Source organism: Aythya fuligula, chromosome 15 (genome assembly GCF_009819795.1).
Source record: "Aythya fuligula isolate bAytFul2 chromosome 15, bAytFul2.pri, whole genome shotgun sequence".
Classification (NCBI taxonomy): domain Eukaryota; kingdom Metazoa; phylum Chordata; class Aves; order Anseriformes; family Anatidae; genus Aythya; species Aythya fuligula.
Window position 1 is genome coordinate 10691501 of NC_045573.1, and position 26913 is coordinate 10718413.

Consider the following 26913-nt stretch of genomic DNA (forward strand, 5'->3'; position numbering starts at 1 on the left):
TAAATTTTTTTTTTCTTTTTTCTTTTTTTTCTTTTTCTTTGTGTGCATGTGTACTGTGTAGATGAAGAAGAAGAAAAGAGGATAGCTTTTCTATAACTGCTTCGACCACCTAGAGACCTACATCCAGTGAAAAGAAATTTAACTGGTTCTCCTGTAAGAATTGCACACTTCCCAAAACAGTCCCTATTGTCTTCTTAAATATTTCATATCCTGCTTACATTAATTTTAATATAATTTTAATAGGGTTTTATATATGTATTTTTATATATATATATATATTTATATATACATATACCCACACAATCAAGTACCTGTGCACTTGTATAAGGAAAGTTATGTAGAAAAAAAGATCTTGCTAACCTTTTATTTGTGTTTTCTGACACATCTGTTGTGAATTGTAAGTTGTTTTTAAGAGCCAATTAAATATACAAAGAAGAAACCATGCTTAGGATCAGAATTTAGGTAAATTTGCAATAAGCTTGCTTTTCATGCTGGTAATTCAAAAGGCATGGAGAACATTGTTTCTCTGCTGTAGGGAATGGTAGCCACAAGTTCTGAGTATAACTCATTTCTCAGCCCAGTGCTGAGGAAGTACATTAGCAGTGCTAACTCTAGTTCTTCAAAGGAAATATTTAACCCAAAAATATTAATTAATGCACATGGGATAATCCTGATTTAGGGTGTTTGTCATGAGCTTTCCCATTATATTACTCTACTGTATTCACACTAGGATACAGAGAATGTATGCAAAAAGATATTCCACAGGTTGTTCAATGTCCTATGCAGGATTAAATTTAGAATCAAGCCCAAAGTCATGCCATCAAACTAAAGAAAATTATTTTATTTAGCTCACAGCTCAAACTCACCTTTGAAATTAAAGAAACCAGCAAAGAACTATAGCTAAACAAAACCAAAACAGCTGGCACTTCTTCTATCTCCTGAAGCAGTTTCTGCTGATTTTATTTGTCATATGGTCTTTCACGTTCTGCAAACTATAGTCTTATCTGTGTGCTGCTCCTTTGCATTTTTTGACTGCCTTAGTTTTACAATACCAGATAGTTTTAGGTATGCCCAATGTCTTTCAGGATTATGAAGCTTGCTTTGTTTTGGAGGGAACTCTCTTAGTTTTGTGGTCTGTTTCTCTCATCCCACATCTTTTACACTGCCGCACAAGAGGAGCAGACAGATGGTCTGATATTATGAGACTGCATTAACCAACAGATGGACTGACTGCTCAGAGCTGAGTCCCTGTGCCAGCCACAACAGCATGCTCAATGTTTATTCCTTCCACCATTTTTTATTGATCATTCCAACATTTCTGGCTTATAATTCCACTCTTGGAGCAGCAGACGTGAGCCAATGACTAAAACCATCAAAATGCAACTGAAGAGAAAGCATGAGATTTATGTGACCATTTTAAGCTTATTTTAATTCCTTTCACAAACAAGATGCATAGCATTTCACAAAATGTACCTGTTTGTATATTTTTCCTCTCTTCTCTCTCACAGTGAACGTGGGGAGGAGAGATTAATTTGAGATCTAGGTGTCAGTTCTAACATAATGGGCATGTCTGGAAAAACAGAGCAATGACAGACAGAGGGTCTAGAAACATAGGGGGAAGCTAGTACAGAGTGGGAGAAATGAAGCAAACAGGATCAAAAATGCAGAGAAATCAACTCTCTACATATATAAACAGCCTATCTTAAAAATCACTAGTGTAAGAAACCCAAACCCGTAAGTCTACAGAACACTCACCATAAAAGCAACACCTATTACATGAACATTGAAACAGCTGTCACTGTACCAGTAGCATTATGCTATTAGTTCTGGAATTGAATATTAAAGAAATAACTAGATTTCCCCTGTTGTGGCAGACCACAGTGGGTGCCATGAACCAGGGTGCCATCTCAGTCAGGTCTGATAATCTCAAAGAACACATCACTCTGTTCCACGGTTTCTAGCACGTAGTTGTTTGTTGTATGAAGTGTGAAGGAGGAAAAAACTCAAAGCCTCCACCAGCTCGTATCAGATTTTCTCAGACAGATGAAGGCTGAGTTGATGGAGGAGAGACTATGTCTCATCGTAGCTCAGCTGGACTCCTGACTATCAGAGCAGATATTTAACACTGAATTATGAGGAACCTGGCAAGTGTAAACCTTTTCAAGATCTCTTTGGCTCTCTGCACCATAGTCCAGTCTTATAACTCACCCAGGGACAGCATGGCACAGTGTGACAGTTCAAATGAGGCTGTTTTAGTCAGACCCTTGAATACAACAAAAAGAAGGGCAGTTCTTAGAATGGCTGGTAAGCAGTAACTACATCTCATCTTCAGCAGGGAGCACAGGCTGAAGTAGTAGGTGTTTCCAAGGAGGATAAAATCCCATTGAGATATTGTCAATGTACATTTACCACAATTAGGAAGATGATTTTCTGTTAGAAAGGGCCCACAGGAATGACTCTGGACTATCAGTCCTTGGGCATTGCTCAAGGAATGCCAGGGTGATCAGGAGGCAGTGTCACATAGCTTGGCAGGTAACACATTTCCAAACCACTAGTCAAAATGCAAGACTAACATTTTCATGCACACAGTTCCTGCCTGTACTGCATATAATATAGTTAACATGACTCAGCAAACTCCTTCAGGAATAGCAGTATGATTTTCCCAGAAGAGATTTTTTATGAGCAAACAGCTCATGTTTATGGATTAAAACTGCTTTGAACTCTTAACAGCAATTTCTCTCTCAGCCACCTCCTCTGTATTGCCTTGAGAACAAGCACTAATATTGGATTTTTGATAGTCACTTTCATGACCTGGCCAGCCTGAAGAAGCAGGCCAGGAGGGGATTTAAATATTATTATTTCATCTGGAGACAGGACTTCACAATCTGGCATGAGAAACTGTTGTCATAATGAGCTGGCAACAAAAATCTACTTTTCTGATTTACAAATAAATATATAATCATAAGCATATGGCATAAAACTCCCTGCTTGTATGTGAATGTGGGTGATAAGAAGTGTAGATGTGTATTTATATTCTCTAGAACTGGTTTGTCAGCTGTATTATTCTCAAGAGCACAACAGTAGATGAAATTATGGAACTTTGTGGTTCCATGAACACTGGGAAAGTCTTCTTTATCAGCCCACACATAATATAATTCAGATGGTATCAAATTCTTGGTATTTCAGTCCCAATTTGCTATCAAGCCTGAGAATGGCTTTACTAACATAACACAAAACAATGAAGAATCATCTTTGCATGCTGTGGGGGAAAAAGCACAGAAGTGCATGTCAGTAATTTCTTCACATTCTTGAGGTAAATGTAACTAGAACTTTCTGATATAAAAGTTGGAGTCAGCAACTGTTGCTTATTTTTGATAGGAAATTGCGGTGGATTTTAAAAAATAATACTTGATGCTTCAATATGTATTTTTGCTCAGGCTACTGTGAACGGCCCCTAGTTTTTCTTACATAAAAAAAAAAAAAAAAAAAAAAAAGCCAGATGCATACCACAGGATAACCTACAAAGACAACAGCAGTTACTTCTGTTTCATATTTGTGCTTCTTAAACTAGTTACTAGACAGGCTAAATCTGCTCAAAATTTCTGGAAGTCTTTGGACTGCTTAATAGAGAATTCATTGAAGTGTGGTATGATGCATGGAGTTCTTCTAAACATAATTTCTATGACATTTTTCAGGATTACTTTTTCAAAACTCAGTGTTGAAGATACCTGATTCAGAATGCTCCTTGGTGAGAGGTAATAGTGTGATCATTTACAGGGCCTTGCCTAGTGCTCAGGGCTGACATACTAAAATAAATTCAAATTTTGTGAAGAATTTTTGAGCCTTGAAACTCATTAAAGCTGAGGTAAAGCTTCTTTATCTCATTGTCAAAAAAAAAAAAAAAAAATCAGCTTGCTTCTTTTTTCCCATTCCAGAATTGCCTGCAACATCCTTTTGTTAACATGTTGTCTCTATGCAGTATTTGCACTCAACATGATCACCCACTTCTGAAGATATGCACTTAGTATCTATGATTCTGCTACCAAAATCATGAGGCTGTCCTCCACTGTCAGACAGGAAAATGAGGAACTGATCTGATCTTGTCAGACAGTTACGTTGCAATTGAGTTTCCATTTTCAATCACAATGAATGGTTTGTTCACTTCACATGTAGTTGCTGGAAAATGAATTTGCTTGGCATGTAGCAATGTTGATTCAGTGGCTGAGTCGTTTTCCAGGGTGATCTCAAAGGTGAAGCACTCTTCTCTGAGGAGGTGGCAATGGTGATTTTCACCAGGAACTCCACAGAGAAGACAATCTGTTAGCACGTTGTTGAGGAAATAACAATAGTGTGATGCTTGGGGATACAAAGAAGTTCATTTATGTCCTGGCTAACTTGTTGGTCTTCTCAGAATCTCTGTACAATGACAGAAGCACAGATGAAAAACATCCTTTAAGCATCACTATGTTTGCATTTTATGCAAAGCTGGTGATCAGATAGTAACCTGTTTTGAGATGAGATGATATGAAGGGCCTTCTGAGGTAGGACTCCTATGATATAAGTGAACTTATGTGGACTTTTTCCAGCTCTGCCCTCTAAAGTTCCAGTTGAGCAGCTCATCCCAGGTCATGTTCTTACAGTGCTTTAGTTTCTCAAGAAGGTTGTCCTGAAAATAGCTATTCCCTCTTGCCTCCAGGAATAGCTCTACAGTCTGATAGTGAGCTTCAGAACAATCTCACGTGCAGCATACCCCACGTAAAAATTGTGAAGCAGGAGCAAAGAACCAAAGTGGCCCACAGTACACTAATGGAACTCTATCATTGTCAGCAACCCTGTCAAGGAGGTGATGGTCTGGTTAGTGTGGAAGCACCTGAGGAAGAAATGGCAAGATAAGGTGTATCAGAATAGCAGGTGTTGATGGTACTGAGATTAGTAGGTCATCAAAATCCTACTGACCATCCATCTGCAGCTTCTCAGGCCACTAGGCTGGGAGACATAGGAAAGCAAATAAATTGTGATATGTAACAGAGACATGATATAACAGCAAAACAGATGATTGTCAGCTCCTAGTTGGGACAAAAAGGCACATGCAAACAGTACATTGTTGCTAACCTACAGAAAGCACAGAAGACATGAGGAGGACTTGACAGACAGCATCCCTTATTCTTTGTATCATTTCAGAGAATCCTGGAAAGACTGGCTGAACACACTTGTGCTTGTGAGAATATGTGTGTACAAGGGTGTAAGTGAAATCATCTTATTTATTGATCTATTTATTTCTTTTTAAAGTAGAAGACCTTCCTTTCCTCAGAGGTCTCACATTGCTGCTGCAATGTTGCACTATTATTTCCTGCAAGGTGAGAAGGAATGACACACTGCCTGACTAATGCTGCACATTATGAGGAAGAGGCAGTCAGAACCTAAAATCTTTCTGCATTAACAAGGGATGTCCTTGGCATAACACACACATCTTAGGTGAGCTCTGTACATGAGCTCGCAGCAGCATTCTGTGCACACATCAGACTGATGAAGAAGGATGAAGACCAAAACATGAGAGAAAGAATACAGACCCTCAGATACAGGCCATTGAGGTAGGAGACTCCTAATGAATCAAGCACTAACTTTTCTGAAGGAAATATTTTCGCAAAGGCTGAGTTAAGTCAGACAAACCACTGGAGCAGAGGACAGAGGCTGATAGGTACTAAGACAGACACAAAAGGTGACAGCAGAGAAGACAGGAAAAGAAGAGAAAAATACTCAGAAGAGCTTCTTCCCTGTCATCTTGAACAACTGAGGTTTCTTCAAGAAAGGGTGCTATCTACTTTGCTCGAAGGAGGCATTTGAGGTTGTAAGTGGAGGTAAGTCATGTCAAGTGACTGCCTGATGAACCTCCAGTTGAGAGAGGAGCAGTGGGACATCAGCATCAGCATAGATCAAAGAGTCACTCTCTCCTGAATTAATAACCCAAATCAACTGTTCTGCTTCTATTCATCTTGTACATGAAGATGTAAAATCCAGATACATCTTACATTTGTGGGATGTTATTATTTCAGATTAAATTCAAAATCAAAGCAGGCAGGGCAGAATGTATTCAGACCCGTATAAACATTCTACGTGTGACTTACCTTCCTCTATATTAAATAGATTTTTAAAAAGCACAAAGTAGATGTTCAGTGTACACCATGAAATAAGACATGAAGGTCAGACATCAAGTTCCTTTATAGGTAGGATCAGGACCCAAAGAAGAAGAAATAATTGGCTATGCTTTCCACAGGAAACTTACCCAGTCTATGTGTCTCATTGGAAAACAGTTTCACAGGACAGCAAAACTCATCTCTCATTGAGACTTAACTAACATTTCCAGTTCCCCATGTTTATTTCCCCTGCTGCATACATTCATGTAGCAGCACTTAGGTCGGGCCCCTAATGAAACTATTATTGGATGAAGTGGCTGGAATTCCTTTGTGCTACTCTTCCAGGGTGCTTTCCCGCTGACCTCTGATCCCTTTCCTGGCTCTGGGCATCCATTACTGACATTGACATTAAACTGGTAAGATTGACATTCCCCTCCTCCAGCAACTTTAGTTTAAAGACCTCTTCACCAGCTTGGCAAGCCTGTAGCCGAAGATGCTCTTCCCCTCCTCTTGCCCTGTTTGACCAGAGGGATCCTATTTCTCTCAGCAGCACTTGTTCCTCAGACTCCTTCGCTTGGAGAAGCCAAATCATTTCCTGTGACAGCAGCCACGCAGTCAGGTGTGCCTTCCTCCTCTGACTTTCTCCTTCCCCAGCAAAGTGTATGGGAGGAGGTGAAGCAGTTACAACACAGCAGAAACTGCACTGCTGAGCTCTTTTACTCACTGCTCTTCTGGACATGTTAACCTGGCCTCTCCCACACAGACATACTGTGCACCTCTTCAGTTTCTTGGCATTTCTCAAGCACACTACACTTGTGTCAACCGCACCGACCTTCAAACACCCTTATTGCCTAGTTGGGCAATAAGTAAAGCTTATATACAGGTGATGTACATCCACTAAACCTCACAAACCAAAATAAAGAAATTCTAATATGGTCAGTGAGACCACACTGACTTTCCCAGCTTCTTGAAGCTCCTGGCTCTGAGGGCTTTTTGAAGACATTTACATTGAAGCTTACTTTTCTCTGCTACTCCTGGTAAACTGCATTAGCTTGCTTATTGAGTAGTGTGCTATTGGAATTTTGGTGGTGGTATACAAATATGCCTATGCATCTGGCAGGCATTCTTAAATCTTAGAAAACCTCCAAGCTCTTGGTTTCTTCAGTCAGTCTGAAATACTTACAAGCCACTGTAAGGTGAATGAACGACAACTGCAGTTCATCCTTTGTATAAAATGGGTTTTGAAGCTTTTTGAAGCCTTTGCACTGGAAGATGGGGAAGAAGCACTAGCAATCAGGCTGGATAGAAACAGCAAAAAGAATCACCAGAATTTTGGAAGTTAAGTTAGTATGGCTGGTTGTTTACAATTCTGAACAAAACACACAATGGGTGGCACATTTTATTTACCAAATAAATCTAGGTCTGGCTCACAGGTGAAAATAACATTTTCATCTGCTCAGAAAATAAATCATAATTACTTTATAAGCCTGCATCAAACAATGCTAAGCATCAGAACCTAGTATTAAGGCCTCTTCTATTATTCCCACAGCACCAAATCTCAAATCTGCATTTAATTTGGAAGCAAGCCAGAGACTGTTATAGTATGTGTGAGGAGGTTGGTGCACTTTTCTTAGAAATGCCCAGTTTACCAGTGTTAGTGAGCACTAATATTACAGGGGTACTGGGAGATGCTGTACACTGCAATATTATGCCCAGCACCATTCTGCACAACCCAAGCCTATTTTGCCTTTAATGCCCTGGAAAGATGCTGGAGGTGATCAGAGCAAATGATCATTACAGAGACATGAGACTAAGGGGGGTGAGAGTAGGGATCAGGTGCATGGCATAAATGGAGAAGAAAGAAATCTTGCAAGGAAAGGGGTTGATACAAGGGGATGGATTTCTTGCCAGGAAAGCCACACCACAGCCTTGAACTGCAGTCACTAACACAGCACTACTCTGGTCTGCAGATACCAGTAATGAGTATCTGTGAGAGCTGATACAGGGAATAAATAACCATCCAGGCAGATTTGTTGTGTATTACTCTTTCAAGGCTGGATTGAGACATTTATGAATTAGAACTAGTTAGGGCTTTATGTTGCCTCAGGTTATAGGTCAGGTTTACATAATCTGATTCTTTGTGACTCAAGGCATTTCATCATTTTCATGTCACAGAAACTTCTGGTTTTGACAAAATGAGGTAAAATCCCTCTTTAATCCTCCTGTATCTTAGAACAAGACCCTTGCTGTCTCTCATTCCTGTTTCTTTTCAGAAAAGTGTTACCAGTTGCCCTGATAGCAAACTAACTAACAGGTGTGAGAAGAAGAGGTGTTTACTGCTGATGGATGCAATATTACACAAAAAGTCACTGTAAAAAATTAAAAGGCTTATTTATGGCTATCCCTGTACCATTGTTTAAAAACTCAAAAGGTTGTATATGGTGGCAACAGCTAAAAGCACATACTAATTAGATGCAATTATAATGGCAACTTCCCAGACAAAATGTGAGCTGGGATCATCCTTGTCATTGACAGGACACTCAAATATTTGATAGAAGTGAGACTGTGTATCTGATTTGCTAAGCTCAACTACATGCATTACCACACATGTTCTTCCAAGGAGGAGAGAACATATATTAATATAAGTGAATTCTGTAGTAGTCTCTATGGTTACAAATAGCGTTTTCTAACATAAATCATTGTCTTCAGATGCTTAATTTTCCATGTTTCAACAGCTTAGGCTGTGATTTTCTATCCCTGCTCATTGTTTCCAGGTGAGTTCTCTAGCTATCAGGTTAACAAATGTACTGAGGAATTCTAGCAGATTCTCATGCAGAAACAGCTATTAGAAATCTGGCAGAGACTTACTATTATCATCTGTTACCATCCACTCAAATTTACCCCATGGCTTGCTGACTTTCAAGGACTCCTGCTAGAGGCTTTGTGCTGAAATATCCAGATGTAACATCCACCATGAATGAATCAGTCTCACACAGCCACTACCAAAATGAACCACTTACCTGTGCACAGCCCCAAAGAGCTACAAAAGTTGAGGTTCAAACAGGGCACATCAACTCTTCCCTTCTCCCTTTCAAACCCATCTGGGGTTTGAAAACACAGAAGGCAGCACAATTTTATTTTTATTTTTTATCTGCAGCTGCTCAACTGGGTGTAATATAAAAACTGGTTCCACACTGCTCGCATTCAGGTATTAGCTGGAGCAGCAGAGATCTATGAAGTGGATCCAAATACCCCAAGTCAGAGCATTCATTCAGCAGAACATTCACTTCTGTGAAAGAGAGCTTCCAAGAATGGGGCCCAGGACTATGCTCTAATACATATTTTAAAGTCCAGACTGGAAACATTTTCTTTGAACAGTCTTGCAAAAAGGAGGTATCCAAGACTGTTCATCTCCCACCAACCCAATATGCTCTAGGAGAATATGTGCTATCACCACAATGCATGCCCATCTAAAGTATGACATAGTGGGGGAAAAATGTACTCTGTCCTGTGTTTTGGGTCACAGGAGACAAGATGTTTTAGGTATACCCAAAGAGGTTCTCTGGCCAAGCTGGGATCCTAAGCAACAGCTTTGTCTTTCTCTAGCATCTTCACCACCCTTCTGTACTTCAGATTTTTATTCACCACCTGTTCTACTTCTCAAAGCTTGTGTAGTTGTTTACTAAATTTAATCTACTGGAATACCCAATTACTGATAAATATTCTTGATTTTGTAATTAATTTTTATCAACTTTAACCTCATGAAACTATTTACCAAATAAGTGACTGGTTGCTCCGCTTGTACTTTGCAGGTGTCCTGTGGCTGTCAGTAGTATCTGAAGTGTTGTACATCATGCTGTTAATCGTTGGATTCAGCCTTATGTGCCTCGAGCTCTTTCATTCAAGCAGTGTAATAGATGGGCTCAAGTTAAATGCCTTTGCTGCTGTCTTCACTGTGCTTTCAGGTATGAATGTTCCTTTTTTTTTTCTTTTTCCTTTTTTTTTTTTTTCCCTGGGAACATGGACAAATAAAAATTCTAAAACTTTGAAAGAATAAAAACTGGGAGCTACAAGACTCTTTTATCCTTGGTTAGCTATCACATTTCCACTGCAAGCTGGGAGCAAGGACAGCATTATAATGTTGTCTCTTGCCAAAGAGAAGTAAAAAAAACATAGTCCTGATTTCACAATGGCAATGCAGTTATTAGCATCTCCCACAGCCCACACAGCCATTACTATACCCTCAGGTAATGGGAAATGAAAAATATATAGTGTTGAAAATTATTTTTCCCCAAGAAAGGGTTGTAGTAATCACACTTAGGAGCAAACCCAAGAATAATGTGGGAACGTGCAACTTCCAGAGCAACTGTTCAGGCTATTTTCATGCTGTCTGTACCTGGAGCCTTTAGCATATGAACTTGAGGAATTCACTTCTCTAAAAAGAGTTATCAAATCTGGCCATGTAATTGAGGACCAATTCACTCTGCGCTGTCTAAAAACTCCACTTCCCAGGATTTATAGAAGCAACCATCCACAGATGGCTTTTGTGATCACTCCTAGATGGACTTCGTTGGCAAGAAGAACTTCTGCAACACAAGAGGATTTTATTCTGCTGTATTTCAATCTGAAAGACATTATAACATGCAGTGCACATTTCTGTGAAGGAGCCTCAGACTTCAGAGATTGCCTCAAATTGTGAATTACAGTTAATGATATAAAACTTAGCTCAGAAGTAGACCTGAAGGGACCAAAAAAGATAAAATAAAATCTGGAAAAACCACCAAAGCATAATAGCATAATTTTCAGATTTGGATGGCATTTGGATTTAAAAAAAAAAAAAAAAAAAAAAAAAAAGGTTCAGTTTTCAAACATTGTGGCATTATCAGAAAAAATATTTACAGGAGTTGTTTCTTTTTCACTTTGCCATTAACTGAACTTTTAAAGTTTTGTGAGAATTACAAAGCTTTCTTTCCTACCTGTCTTTTTGTTTTTATTTGTAAGTAGAATGCCATTATGTTCCAAATATAAATTTTAAAATTTTGGGAGGAAAAGGATAGAAAAGGAGGAAAAAGCAAAAATAAAAATACAACATGCATCTGCATCAACAGAGGAGTGGCCAGCAGGTCAAGGGAGGTGACTGTTGTTGTATGAGTCTATGATATTTAATCAATGAAAAACCAAGATCCCATTTATATAATTTTGGCTTCCCTTAATAAAAAACTATTATCTATAGCTTGTATCTATTATCTATATCTTATATATTGCATAATGCCATTGACAGCAGAGACAAGTGTCCACCCCCAACATCCCCGCCCCAGTTAGGCAGAAAAAGCAATAAATGACTCAGTTTCACTTTGGTGCCTGAATTTCAGCAGTCTCTGTCCAAGACCTCCCACTCACCTGTGTCACTGGACTGGCATCCCAGCCTCCCATACAGTGGAGGTCTGAACATTATTGAAACCCCCATTAAATCTTTGTACGATGGAACAGAACAGAACAGCCTTGCTGAAGTTAGTTCTAGCCTTGTCAAACCTCCTGATGGCTCCAAGTGACTATGACAAGCCTCAGGGTAGTCTGTAATACTTTTATCAAGGTCGAAAAGTTACTGAGAGAAGGTATATGACCAGCAAGACACAAATTTTAACATCAATGCATAACCATCAGCTGGAGAAAAATTCTCTGACTTAAAAAGTATAACCAGCTCCCAACAAATTCTGGAAATGAAATACAGCCAGAAACAAGCCAGGTGTGTGCCAGCTTGCTGAGCTCCCACTAGGCCACCCACCCTGCTGAAATCTCAGTTCTGCTGATGTGAGCTGCTCCTTCCACCTCCTGACTTTCCACTGTGTCACACTGACACAGAGCAGCTGAGCAATTTACTGTGGCTTCTTGGAATAAAGTATCTTCTTTCAGCCCCTGCAGTTGTTTGCATTAAATATGACATTTGTCTTGCTTAACGTACCTACAACAATGTCCTGCTTAATATACCTTCAGCACAAACATGGCAGTCCCCCAGCTTCCCTCCCCCCCAAACAGCCCTGAATCACCCACACATGTAGTGAGATTAATGAAGTTCTTTAGATTCTGGAAGAAAACAGGAGTCAAGTTGAGAAGAGCCAAAAAAAAAAAAAAGGATGGTCAGAGACATGGGTAAATGGTGACTTCAGTTAAGGACAAAGTGTAATGTGCCCTGTTGTGGAAGAACACTGGTATTTTTGAAGTGCCTTCAACTGTTGTTGCAGCACAGAGTGGGGTTTAACATCTGTAGGCCCAAGGTCTGTTTGGAAAATGGATGACCCTGCTCTACCTTTAGCTAACCGCCTAGACCCATGCTTCTTGTGAGCTCAGCTGCACCGTGTAGTCACTAAAGCAGACGTATCGCTGCCTATTGTATCTAGAAAATTCCCCAAGAATCAGAGCTGCCACTTGCTACCACTTCTTGAAAACAGTTTTGTTTTTCCTCAGAGGGATGTCTAAGTGTAAAAACACAGGCGTTTTTTTCTGCTTAAGCTGAAGAACTGTGATGGTCAGCAAAGTGGCAGAGCCAACTCAGGTTACCATGTCATCTAACTGCAGCTAACACATGGCCTAATATTCATTTAGTTGTACTTATCTCAGAAAAAAATACAGAGGTGTCATAAAGCAAGCATTATCAACATTGTACCATTAAAAGTATTCCTGTGATAGAATCTCACCACACATTACCAGGAATATCAGTATCAAGCTATTAACTTAAATTCTTTGTGTAACATCCAACTGTTTTCTGAGAGTACAGATTTTTAAATCTTAACAATCATTCAGCTAAAATAACATTCTATTTGGAGCGACATTTTCAGCCTAGCTTTGCCTACTGAAATGTCTCTCCTTATTCTCTTACCTGAGGCCTGTGTGAGGTGGGCTAAGTGACATATCTTGTAGGTGGTATACCCTTGTTTTGCAGCAGCATGGTTAGAGGCAATGCTAATTGTGCAAAATTTTCTTCAACCGTTTTCTTTCTTTAACTCTTCTCTTAATTGAGAATTCAGTATGATGTAAAATAATGAGCTCTCAGTCACACCTTTCCTCTGCAAACACCTCCACGTTAGAATAGGAGGCATTAAAAAAAAAACATAAAGACTTTAGCAGAGCTTTCAGAGTTGCCTAGTGTTATTAAAAGATTTTTTTAAATAGCACAAAGTTTCATGGTACAATCCATACTTCTCAGGTCTCTTGGGGATGGTGGCACACATGATGTATACTCAAGTTTTCCAAGTGACAGTCAGCCTTGGGCCAGAGGACTGGAGACCTCATTCATGGGATTATGGATGGTCCTTCTGGTAAGTGTCACTGCTAGTTAATATCTTTTAATTTTTGAGTTGTTCCATCAGTCTGTTGGGAGATTGTAAGAAGCATCTCAAACTTCCAGTAACATGCATGTGAATTTCCAGCTGCCAAAATGCTAGGAGCAAAAAAACAACATAGACACGCAATCACTGAAGTGTTAGAGGACAGTTATCAATAATTGTACAGCAGCAGCTGTGCGTATCAGCAGGTACATAGCATTTGTAAATAGACAGATACCACAATTACCAACACAAATTGAGCACTCTCATTAAAGTTCAATTTAGGTACATAATTGCCATGGCATTTCAGGGAGCTTTAGGATTTTTTGTTGTTATTTTTGGTTTTGTTTTTAATTAATGTCTCAGATGAACCTTACTTTGTAATTTTTAACACAACTGCAGAGAAATTCGTAGTGCTCCTGGCACTGTGATCCTCCCCTGTGAATCATGGTGAGAAGGCTTGGGAGAACAGAAAAGACATTCTAGCGAATTTTAATTTTTCTTTTTTAACTTTCCCAGTTATCTTTGAAAATAGAATAAAAATAATTTGGTCAAGATTCATCAGCTATGTTATATTGTTTGCAAGTTTATAAGCTTGACAAGAATATCAGAATGAGGAGAATAGAAATAAAAGCATTGCAAACAACATTCTTATTCCTCTAGAAGCATCAGCCTCTTTGTATGGCTCTGGAAAACACTTCATTTTTTTTCATTTATGAATATATTGTATTATTTTAATTCCATCTCAAAGCAAAGACAGCAATCTTGGCAAACACCAGAAAATGAATACAAGTACTTCTTATGCACAACACTGCAGGGAGTTGTTAGTCTCTCCTTTTCTCTTCCCTATCCATGTGTTTCATGGGAAGAGTTATTAACATTCTAGTAACATAATGCAATATATAAATAACATTATTTTTAAAATACACCTTATTGTGTGGATTACTAATAAATATTTATTCTTGCATACAAGGATGAGCTTTTAAATATATTTATATACTTATTTATAGAAATATGTATAACTTACATAATAATAATTATATATTAATATAATTAAATAGTAATGCTTGCTATCTATTTGTCTTTAGTAATCTATTTTATAATTTACTGCAAAACTCAAAATTCATAATGGTGTTAAATGTCTTGCATGGTAAATCAGTCATTAGATTATTCACCCTTCATCTTCTGCAAGACAAGAGATGCCTGTCTCTGAACAGGCTTGGAGGCCCATTTGGCACAAGCCCATCCCAGAGCCATGCACATCGTATATGTGCTAAGAGCCCAGAGTCCCACCCTGAGGTGCCAGCACCTCATGCTGTTTGTAGAAGTACAAGTACTGGAAGTCTCTCCCTCCCAGTACCTTACAAGGCAACATACTTGTCAATGCAGGATGCTGGGCAAGGCACAAACATGAACTCAGTCACAGCTTCCCTGAGGGAGATGTGAACAGCAGCAGCATTTTCAGCCTGCAGTGTGGATCAACAGCATGAGACAGGACAGAGGATTCCTCATACTGTGCCAGTGACAGGGCGCAGACCTGGGAAAGGAAGATTTGAAACTCAAACACAGCCAAAGCAAGGCTTTTTCCCTTCAGCAACACCCAAACCATTACAGCTGTGCAGACCAGTGCATCACAGCTACCTCTGGCACTGCCCAGCCTTGAACACCCACTTGTAGAAGTGTTAAAAACAAGTGCCCACACAACCTGGTGGGTTTAGAAAATGCACGTTTAGGAATTTCTTTCTGCTCTGCCTGGCTCCAGTTGATGGCCAGAAGCATGAGATTTAAATACCCTTGAATAGTAGTGCATCATTTACAGCATCTTGTAAAAAGTATCATAGCAGCATCCCTCTAGACCACCTACCAGAGCACAGAGAATTGCAACACCGCTGAAAGGTGCCAGGGAACAGCCTCCCCAAGCGCCAAAGGTCATGAATAGAGCTGGAGACTGTCATTCATTTCAAACGTGACAAAAGGAGAAATGGTTTTCTGTGACTACAATTCCTTTCTATTGGATAGGAATGATAATTATACCTCTCCTCAAAATAAGCAATAGCTGCTTGTGATCTGCTCAGAAGTCCCAGGGTTCAAAATGCACCCCTCAGTCCATGCTATCTGACTCCTTTTCTAGGCCTCTGGCAAAGCCTGGAGGTTGGTCCATGCTCTGGTGCACACCAGGAATGGGATGATGGATTCTCTAGGCAGAGAGTTTCAGTGTTTCCAAGGATCAATGGGAGTTCAGGCTTGGCCACTCCAGAAAGAAAACAAATGCACAAGTCTGAGCTGTTTGAGCCAAAGACCTGAGCTGAGTTACCAGAGGCAGTGCAAATACAGTCCTACCACACCTCAGCACAGCTGGCATGGAGGGGCATTATTTTTAAAGATGTCTTCACGAGGGTATGATGTAACTCAGTGCTCTTTACACTTAAAAAAATGAATGACATTTAACCAGGGTCCTTAAAAACTAAACCGTATCAATCATAATTGCCTCATTATTATGATTTGCCAAATGTCAGACCTGAGGTCACACCGAGAGTCTTTCTGCATTTCCTTCTCTGAACCTTTCAGCATTTCTGAGTTAATGATTAGAAATGATCAGAAGCATTCAAGAGAAAATGTTCTCCGTGTGTTATTCCCCAGGCACTAAGTGGGCACAGTGAAGCATGTGGTTTCAGCTGGCTTCTTCTTTGATATAGATCTGGAGACCAGCTGGAAATGTTTGGGGCTGTTGGAGCTTTTCCATGCACTCTGTGCATGAAGTCACATGCCAGGCTTCCCTGTGCCTGGACATTTACACATAGCACAAGTTTCCTTTCCACATCTTCACCCAACCATGGGAAGCCTAAGGGAACTTCATCCCCCCAGGGGTTCACTAAACTTCCTTCTCATTTGATTGCATCTGGCAAACAGGTTCACAACTGATTAGGGAAGGGCTGCTTCCACACACTTCATTACCATGGGAGTCTATAAAAGGACTGTTGTTATGCACTGAATTTTGAAATCATTGAAATAAGCCTTTTCTGTTTACTTGAACCATTTTTTCCCAGGTTTTTCAGTTCATGAATATGTGCTGTCTAATTTGAAATGAAGGACTGTTTCCCTGTCTGCAGAACATTTGCAGTTTGGGAAACAGTTCACAGTTCATGCTGAGAGCTCAGTTTATAATGCTTATTTATGAGATAATGCTACTGTGGTTGTATTTTTTCTGTTCTGCATAATTTATATCAACATTAAAATTGGTTATAGAAAGGATGAAAGAAAGGAGCAGGTAAAGTGTGTAGCTGACAGGTGATTAAGCCAATATGAAATAGATGCAGCTGGAGCTGATGGGCTGAATGCGATGGGAGGGGAGCCTGAACAAGGATAAGTCCTTCAAACAATAGGGGGGAAAACAGTGCCTTGTTTGTGCTCCAATTTCGTGTTGAAAAAAACCCTGAATTCCTTGGGCCTGGGAGTCCCCCCAGCTACATCTGAACATAAGATCAGGCAAAGGCTGGAGGCAGAAGGCACACAGGAGGGAAACCTAACCCACGAGCAATGAGCGGAACAGCTCCCAGCTGGATTCTGCTTGCCAGGAGACCCAGGCTAACACTGCTGTTCCAGCCTGGTACTGGGACAGTCACTTTTTTACTTCCATCTTCCTTCTCCCTGTCCCCCCATGTTCCTGGTCGTCACTTGTAGGTGTCCTGCCACTGGCTGACTGAGGTTGGCTAGCACCACTTGCTTGCTTGGAGCACTGCCCTCAGGTTGGATGTCTCCACAGAATGGAAGTGCTGTCTTCTAATCTGGTCAGGCTTTCAGACACCGGATATAAGCCAGGCATGCTAGAAATGTCCATGAACCAGGAAAAATGGAAATACAGTAGTCTGAGGAAGGCAAAATGAAATAGAAACCATTCACTAAGTAGCTCTGGAGCCAGTCTCCCATGGATGCTGGAGACCTTCCAGGGGCCCAATATGTATTACAATTCTCTGCACAACTCCTTCCAGGTGTTCATTACTGCTCTATACATTTTAGCACTTGTCTGCTAGGCTCTGAAACATTTCAAAAGGAAAGCTAGACATGTCAGACTCTTCTGTCAGTGCCCCAAGTGCTAACGTTAGCACTCATCCATGGGATTAAAGCTGTGCCCAGCACAGCATCTGTCTGCATGCCTGAGCATGTGCCACAAGTCATTGGAGGTAAGATGAGGAGGACGGGTTTGTCACTGCTGACTTACCTGCCTAGTCACATCCTGTGTATGTGTGTCTCTTGGCTTCAGAAATATGACATGAGCTGCTGTCTTAACCCAGCTCTGTTTGCTGGTTTCTCTCTCCACAGTCTGGCATGGGGTTCTTTCACCTGCTGCATGGCGGCCTCCGTTACTACCTTGAACTCTTACACTAAGACTGTCATTGAGTTCAGACACAAGCGCAAAATCTTTGAGCAGGGCTTTCGAGAAGAACAGAACTTCCTAGACCAGGAAGCCATCAAGTACTTCAGAGAAAGGTCAGTGCAGACAGTCTCTCGGTCAGTGGAGGTTTTCATGGACTCTGCAAATCTCAGAAAACCTAGGCTCTCGCCCATTTCAGCACATGTGGGCAAAGTCTCTGAGATACGCAGAGATGTGTGTTAAAGAGAGACGCAAAAGATCCTGCTTGATCTGTTTTTACTTAAATTTTGTGATGTCCCAGTGCCTGCCTTTTCGTATGTGCTCATTAAAACACAAGACTGATAAGTCCTTACAGAATGCATTTGATTCATAGGAATACGTAAGAAGCTATGTTACAAATGCAATCAGATTTTCCCTCCCTGAGAAAAGGTAAAGTTGTGGGGGTATAACAACTGTTACAGCCATCCTTTCTCAGAGCATGTCACAGGCACCTCCCTAAAGATCTAGTAGTTGCTGAGACATTTTCCAGCCACCACCAGGCTACATTTGAGTTGCCATCTTCCATATTCACATGCTACAACCCATCCTGGGCTCCGCTACACAAAAATAGTGCACATATCATATTGCGGTGCCATGCTCCTTTGCAAAAACACCCACACTGCCACACATGCTGCTCCAGGGGTCTTAGGTTCACTTCAAATTCCATTTGAGCTCTGAAGGCCCAGAAACACTCTTTTACACTGTCTACAAACACAGCCTGCAGGTGCCATGGCCCACCCGTCCCACTGCTGGCCCCATGCTGTGTGACCATCACCAGGCAGTGCCCACCACGCAAGGCACAGGCCTGTGGCTGTGGCTCTGCACAGCCAACTTCTCAGTGGCCAGTTGGCCCTCATCACGAGATATAAGGTCCATATTCTGCTCCTTCCTTGGCCTGTGAGTGTGCTTACCAGTATGACAAGAACAGGACCACTAGGAAAACCTCTAACAGGCATTTTCCATTTATTACAAAATATTTCCTGACCTCCAGAGAAAAGCTATCACTCTCATCTGCCACCCAGACCCTACATATTCTTGCTGCATGCCCAGCACCCCCTATAGTACTACCTCCTCCTCTATATGGATAGGGGTACAGGGGTAGAGGTACAAACGTTGTCAACACACAGTTATGGTATATGCACTGGTCTTCCCCCTCACATATGTTGCTCACCTCCCACGTATTCTTTGGCCTCCTGTGTAGTTCTATATTTGGTCTGTGACACACTAATCCTGCCTTCCCTTCCCATTCCCTTCCCCTGCACTTACACTCAAAAATCATTGCCCATAAACTTAAACACTTATCAGCAGTCTCCACCTTGCTACTCACTCATCATAACCATCTGCAATGTATCAGTTATACCAGTTATTCTCCTTTCTCTAGAACACACACCTTGTGCTTGTCACCAGTGGGGTTTACAATGTGCCTGAGGAGACAGCCCACATGAGCTACTGGAGCAATTACGCTTGCTGGCAGCAGAGATGGGATGCAGATCAGCCACTCTGGAAGGTGCTGACATCATATAATATAAATTAGTTTATTGCATATGGAATAATTATTCAATAAAAAGCACAGAAAAGGCCTTGGACTTTGCAACGTCCTTCTGAAGGGCAGTATGGGTTAATGACTAGGATATAGGCATGCCTTGTCAGAAAGTATGCTAATTTATTCTGAGTTCTACTAGTTACGGCTCTGTACTCTTTGTTAGCCCGTGAGGCTGCACTTGTGCACTTGGTGCCCTCCTTCTTTCACATGAAGCTTTGCTTAACATTGCAGAATGTGAAGAACACAAAAACATTGACCTCAGACAACAGGGAATGTCTGATAGGCTCTTTAGGTGTGCCTTCATGCAACAAGGAGCTAATAAGTGCAGAGAATCCTCACCAAAAGCCGATTGTTAGAAGCAATGTAAAGAGATTTTGGCTGCAGAAAACATAGGGAGGATTCATTCTCATTCTTCTGACTGATGTAGCAGTTTCTCAGTGGTGGAAGAGTGGCTGGGGAGCTTTGAGGAGACAGGAAATTTAGCATGATGAGACATTTCGGTAGCAAATTGAGGAGTCCTCCTGAGCAGGAAAAACTAGAGACCTTACTGCTTATAACTTTCCTTTGGTTAGCCAACCTTAACTAATAGGCTCTGCTGTTACAATTGCTTCTCTGCCAAATTCCAGATTTTCTCTCTACATTTCATACAATCTGGAAGGATCAAAGAAATGATTCAACCAACCATGACTTTCCTAATTTTGCTTTTAGAGACAACAGCGAGTTTTTTAAAATATTTTGTGTGTAAAAAAAAGTACAGACAGTGAAGGGGAAGTGGTCCCTGTGTGTCTTAGGAGAAACACAAAGTGAGGGGGAAATAGCTGAATTATTGAACTGAGAATGGCAGATGTGAGACCAGCAGAACTGTAAGCAACAGAATATGTTGCATCATATTGGGAAATGCTAAGGAAACTTTATAAGATATCACTGCTGCCCTTTCTGGAACAGTAAATAGGAAAAAAAAAAAAAAACTGCATAGGGGACTGTAACCCTCTTTATCCCACATCTGTGTTGTGTGGCTTGATTTTGATTCTTGCACGCTCCATACTACACAGACTTGCCATTTTTATGTACAAGTAAAACAATATCACATAACACTTGACAATCAAATTCATGTTGGAGCTGTAATCTCAGAGACCTTCACACCAACACACTAGATAAACAGGTCAATGACTTAGCTTGGCCCACCAAACATGACGAGCTGAATCCAGCCCCAAAGGCTTGTTCACGTCTCTTGGGAGGAAGGCTTCACCTTAGCCATGCAACTAACAGGGTATTTAGCACATGTATGCCCAAGACAAAAAGACACTATGGCCAGTATAAATCCATGTCTTTTTTAATTCTCATTACATATATATGACTCAAAAGAAGTGCCATACTGGGCAACATATGTATTGAACAGCCTTCGTACTGGTGAGAGGTGACCTGTGTTTAATATTCTTGTCTCTACCACTTGCTCTATGACAAGGCTGTATATTTTATTCTGTCCTTCCAGCTTCCTTGATCCTTTTGAGTTTGTGTGAACAGTTCACTAGTTGGCCATATCCTCCAGTCTCTTTCACACACACCTGGCAAACACAGCCCGAGCATGTGGCATCCCCAGACCATGTGCTGCCGCAGCAGACAATGAGAGGTCCCACAACGGGCCCCTAAAATGAAACTATTCCTGTTCATAAAGGTAGCCAAAAATACACATTTGTATGACACTTATCCTCTTCCCATCCATGGGATGGAGGCATGTACCCCCAAACTGCACATGTACCCCTCAGAGTGACTATCACAGACCTAGCACCTCTCAGACCTCTCATGCAGAGCACATCTCTGCCACATCCCTGTTCATCCTGCAGCATGACACTACACAGACCTCCCAGCAAACACATTTAGGCTACCAATGTCTTACATTTCTGGACTGATAATTAAAGCATTCTTACTATGTTGTTGATGCTTGATCGTATATTCACTGTCAACTAATGTACTTCATGTTTACGATCTTCTTATTTTTATTTTGTATTATTTTAATTGTTATATATGAGTGTGTAATAACAAGTCCTAAGGAAGGATTACCATGGGATCATTCTAGAGATCTAAAGCCATGTGGCACTGCAGGCTTTTTTTTTTTTTTTTTTTTTTTTTTTTAAGTTAACATGCTCATGGTCAGCATCACCTGGGTACGCAGGGGTGCTGGAAACAGTGATTAGTAGCAACATATTTCTAGATTCCTTGCATCACCAAGTAAGTGCCAACAGTTTCAGCAAGCACATGACTTCCTCTAGCTCTGATGTTCTTTTGCACAAATAGAAAATAACTTAGACTCCCCTTCCTTCTTGTGCATATATCCAAGGATACTTCACCTTCCCACCTACTCCTACACCTCCATGTTCCTTTTCAAAACATTTAAATAAAACCATCCAGCCTCTCTTCCTTCCACTTGCTTTGTATATATCACTACCCTCTTCTTTGCATGTTTCTCTACCTCAGTACGCATTCAGCATCCACGGTACACATGCAAACAGCCTCTGTGTTGAAAAGACTTAGAGCAATGGGCAGTTTTCTAAGAGGAATATATATTTTTGGAGGAAGTTAAAGCTTCAACAGCGGTCTCCACAGCTGCAGTTCATCATCTGGGAGACAGGGAAGAAGAGTTAGCCCCATTTTGTCTGAAGTAAGTTTTTTGTTGGAACATATATCTATAAGCCCTTGTTCCCAGAGAAGACATTTGTTTTATGAATAAAAAAAATATAAAAAGACAACAGAACACCCCTCCTGAAAGTACTTTTTCAAACATAACATCACTGTATTTCATTTAATTTTAACCATATGCATCTGCACCAGCTTTTCTTGAGGACTCCCTAAGACCCCAACTGAAGATTAACTAGCAACATATTAGATGATGTTCCCTTGACGGCTCCTGTTTCAAGAAGCGCGCACCGTGTTCACAACCTGTGCAGGGGATGAGCTACATAGTCCCCAGCCCATTCCTCCCCACCAGCTCACTCCATCCCCTCCTCACAGCATGTGAGCCTTACCCTGTCTGCATTACTGCTGCTTGTGAACACTGGTCTCCACACCACAAGAAGTACGTCAGCTGTGCTGCACATGGGAAGGACCTTCAGAGCTGCAGAGAGGAGGATCTAGGGTGAGGGAATATCGAGGCTTTGGATAAGAGTATGGAGAATTGAAGCTTAGGGTTCAGATAGGGGGGCTGAAAGGGCAGAAATCAAATTCAGGGGAACTTTTCATGGAGAGGGACTAGTCAGTACCTAATCAAGGAATAAAAAGCTATTGAAATGATATGAGTAAACTTGAACTAGCCAGTGACCTCTTTTACTGTTGGCAAGAGGAGGAAGATCAGCAGCTTTTGAAAACTCATCCAGGCATGGTCAGGCCATGTGAGGCCAGAAGTGTTGCATCCCATTGGACCTGTAGCCACTGCAGATGGGGTAAGGAGGTCAGCCCACCCTGGCACCGGTGGGAGAGGGAACCTCTCAGAGAGAGGTTAAAGAGATCAGCATGGCCCTGCCACCAGTCTGATACCCAGCCTTTTACTCCCTGTGAAGCAAATCTCACTTCATAGCAATTGTCAAGCCAGCATACAGATTTATCAAGCAAATCTGGAAAGTTCAACCTTCCACAGTTAATTCATCCATCCAGTTTTTGCCAACTTTCAACTGTCCATCAAAACCCATTGTGGTACTGAGCTATTTTCACAGCGTTTTTCTTGCTGACTGAGCCCTTACTCTGATCTGCAAACTGATGAAACATCAGGCAGATGTTACTGGTGAAATTCTAACTAGAAGTGAGTATAAACTGACATGGATACCAGTGCAGACAAACTGTCTCTGGAGGGCTAGAAAATGTAGTTTTCAAATGCTGGGAGAAGTTTGAAACAGATGTCAGGAGTAAAACTGTTATTGCAGAAGTAATAAATTAGGACTGTTCCTGACCCTTTGAGAATCCAAACTTATTTTTAAATCATTATTTTTAAGCACAATTTTTTAGTTTTTGTGCATTTATTTAATGTACCTTAATCAGACCTTTCTTTCTCTAACTTCATTGTACTCACATAAAAATGTTGTGCAGATCATATTGTCAAAAGATATCTCAGACTCTTGCTTTGATTTCTTCTTTGGTCACCTTGGTATTTGAACAGGTTTTTAGCTACTGACCTGCAGTACTTCCTCTTTACAGGGTCAATATCTTGTCATGGGCAACAATAAGAATTTCACATCTGACTATTCACCTTTGATTAGCACACAAGGATGAGTGTAACATTCTGCCTTGAATTTATTCTGTACTTTATCCTGCACATTATTCTGCAACACAGGAGGGTCTATCTGCAGAGCTATTCCTTCTGGAAAATTACAAACTGGCATTTAAATGGTGTAACACTATCAACATAGCCACTCCCAGCACACACCTACTATACAATGCTGTTAGTCCCTGATGCTTAAATGCATCCTAAAAAGTGAAAGAATGGGAGAGATGCAGCCCTGAGCCCCTCATTTCTATTTCCCATGGCCTCTTTACATAAGTTTTCCCCTGAGAGGGGCAAGACCAATGGAACTGAGTCCTTCCTGAGACTGTTACGATCACCATAATGGGCCTGGCTGGCTATAGATGGAGGAGCCCAGGTATGATGTTCTCTTATTTATTTTTTTTTGACCCTTCCATTTCTGTACATTTGGGAGCAGCCTTGGTTTCTGTTAAAGGTGCTACTTCTATATTCTCTTTTCCAGGACTGAGGAGGAGAGGGCTGAGGCTGGGGACCTGAGGTTACAGTGCCTCCATAGCTGCTCCCCAAATAGTAAGTGATTATGGCTCTGAATATGTCTGGCACACAATGGCTTGTACTGTCCCCACAACTGGTTTCTTGGAGTTAAGAATAAGGTTTGGAGTAGGAAGCACTGTAAACAGAGGTTTGTAAGTTTCCCAGACAATGTTGCCCAAACAGTAATCAACTAGTATATGAAGAGTACAAAATTCTCCAGGATTCAATTTAGGCTGTACATATATCCTATAATTTTATGCTATCTCAAAAAGCTGTGATTTCATAGTAGTTTAAAGATATGCTATAATTTACACCTGTATAACTTTCATTATCGCTACCATTTTTCATCTATATTTATCACCACTTTATGATGATGCATGCTATTGAATATAAAAATGATTGAAAGCAGCTTTGATAGACAATAACATTTATATAATTAATGCCTTTTGTTTGCACTTCTATTAATCTTTACTCAGAAATTTGTTATGCTTTTATTCATCATTTGAAAAAGAAAAAAAAATCTTGCTTTAAGCTATGGGAAACAATGGTTCAATGTATGGAGCAATATTGGAGGATGGCTCCTGTCCTGCTCTTAATACTACACTTTTTTTTTTTTTTTTTTTTTACTTACTTCAGGAAAGAGGTGTTGTGTCTCCATCAATTTCCTTGCAAAGAAAGCAAATGATTCTTCATTCAGGAGGAGGGAGGATGGGGAAAGTGACTTGCTTGACAGAGCTCTAGGATTAAGTCTGTGCTAATAAAAGTAGCATTTTGCTGCTTCCGTCTTGTTGAGATGCACATCTCAGCCACATACTCATGGAAGCTTCGTGTCCACAAGCCTAATGATTAATGGTTCTACTTCCTCATCAGACCAGCTGGAACAGCTCTCCAGGTGGTCTCCACAGAGACGTGCTAGTGTTAGTACAGCTCACAGACTTGTTCTGTCATCAGCTCAGTTGGTAACTCTTGCTCCTTGAAAATGTCATGGCAGTTGTAGAACTTTCCACAGGCAAATCCACATCCTTTGTTTTCGCAGGCCTGAAGAAATCTATTAGTATGAAATTGTTCTGGGTCATATTTCCCAAGAAAACTCCCTCCCTATCAAGCTAATGCTAGTGCTCAAATGTGCTTATTTTATTATGATGACTGTCCAACGTTTTTTGTTTCAAAGAACAAATAAAAATTCTTGACATCATGAAGTGTTCCAAAGAATAGAACCAAGGCTCTGTTGGTCCTTTGCTCAGCCCTGCCCAGTACTTCCCTTTGAAAGACACGTAGCTTACCTCAACAGCTGTGATGACAGATCTGTAAAAGCAAACTGCAAATGAGAAGTCAGGTATCCAAATCATCTGGTGTGCTTCATTCAATGTGTCCATCTCCGTGTCTTCAAATACAGGCAATTGCTTCTGGAAGCAAACAGGAAAAACTACATATACCATTAAGCTAATAAGCAATAGTAGCAATACGAGCATTATACAAAGGGCATCATTTCAGCTAACCAGTCTTCAAGACAACGCTGTGTTTTTATTTGTAAAGACCATTACAGTGTTCCAGTTAAAAGAGACACATAACTGGGCAAGGTCTGGATGGGAGAGAAAAGTCAGGAGATGTGAAATACATCTGAAAAAGAGAATTTCTGCACGTCACCACACCTTGCCATTCCAGGAGCAGATGCAAATCCAACACAATTTGCAAGTCACTATAAGTTCATTTTAGTTCCTCCTGTTATCTTGTCCTCAAGTGTTTTCCCAGAACATTCTGGTTCCCTTTTTCTAAGTGATACTTTAGCATAAACTTCTCTCATTTCTTCATTTGACTGGCAGCGGGTTTATCTTATGATATACAATAGCTACAGAACTGTCACCCCTTCTTTTCATGATAAAATGGCCAAAATTCATCACAAAACCTACACAGGAGTCCATCCATATTTATGTTAAATTCAATGGCAAAAGTAAGATTTATCTTAATCCTGGAACTTCCCAGAGTGAAAGACTCACTATACAGAGCTATTTCCCTGGACCAGTTCATAAATCTCTTGATAAATCAACTTAGGAATTGAATTAATTGGAAAACGTGACTATCAGTAGCTGATTATTACTTAGCTCTGTAACAAGACTCATAACCAGCAAGACAGCTAATGTATCTAGGTCAAACTGAAGCCGAGAGTGAAAATATCACAAATAAATCTAAGACCTTGTAATGATATTAGATTTTCAACCCCACTAGTTGATCCAGGTGAGAAAGCAGGGTACTGACTGATCATCCACACACTCAGTAACAAACTGTGGTGACTTTTCAAAAGACTGAAGACCATTTATTTAAGGAAAAGCCTTATAGACAAATACAAGACACCATGCCAGAGCTTCACAGACCACAAGCTAAACCTTTAACAGCTTTTCAGATTTGGCCAGTCCATCTATATTTATATGACTCGTATTTGAAGTCTTCACGCAGAGGTTGTCCCGTACCAGTAGGACACATGGAGGTATAACCAGAAGTTATTTCCTACGACCCACTTCAACTGGCATTTCGTTCCCTGGAGGACTTGCCAGCTGATCTCACTTAGAAATGCTCCAAGGTTGTTCTAATTTGAACCAGACAGTATATCAAGAATATTCACTCATATTCAGATACCATCCTTTTTCCTGTCCTTACACAATGACAAAACTGAATATCTGGATCTTGTATAGAGAGAGGGTTTTCACTGAGTGCCACTGTAGAGCAAAATGCTAAAACAT

The 26913-nt window shown here is 40.6% G+C and overlaps 1 protein-coding gene across 2 annotated transcripts in view; it reads left to right on the forward strand.

The window, feature by feature from the left end:
• GSG1L (GSG1 like) overlaps window positions 1-26913 on the forward strand; it is a 63087-nt gene that overhangs the window by 28150 nt on the left and 8024 nt on the right. The window contains exons 3-6 of one of the 2 annotated variants that reach the window (XM_032197285.1): window positions 9947-10099; window positions 13339-13450; window positions 17777-17944; window positions 24144-24211. In XM_032197285.1, the coding sequence (XP_032053176.1) occupies window positions 9947-10099; window positions 13339-13450; window positions 17777-17944; window positions 24144-24211 (501 nt within the window). The remainder of the gene's footprint in view (window positions 1-9946; window positions 10100-13338; window positions 13451-17776; window positions 17945-24143; window positions 24212-26913) is intronic. The other variant, XM_032197284.1, reaches the window with a different exon arrangement.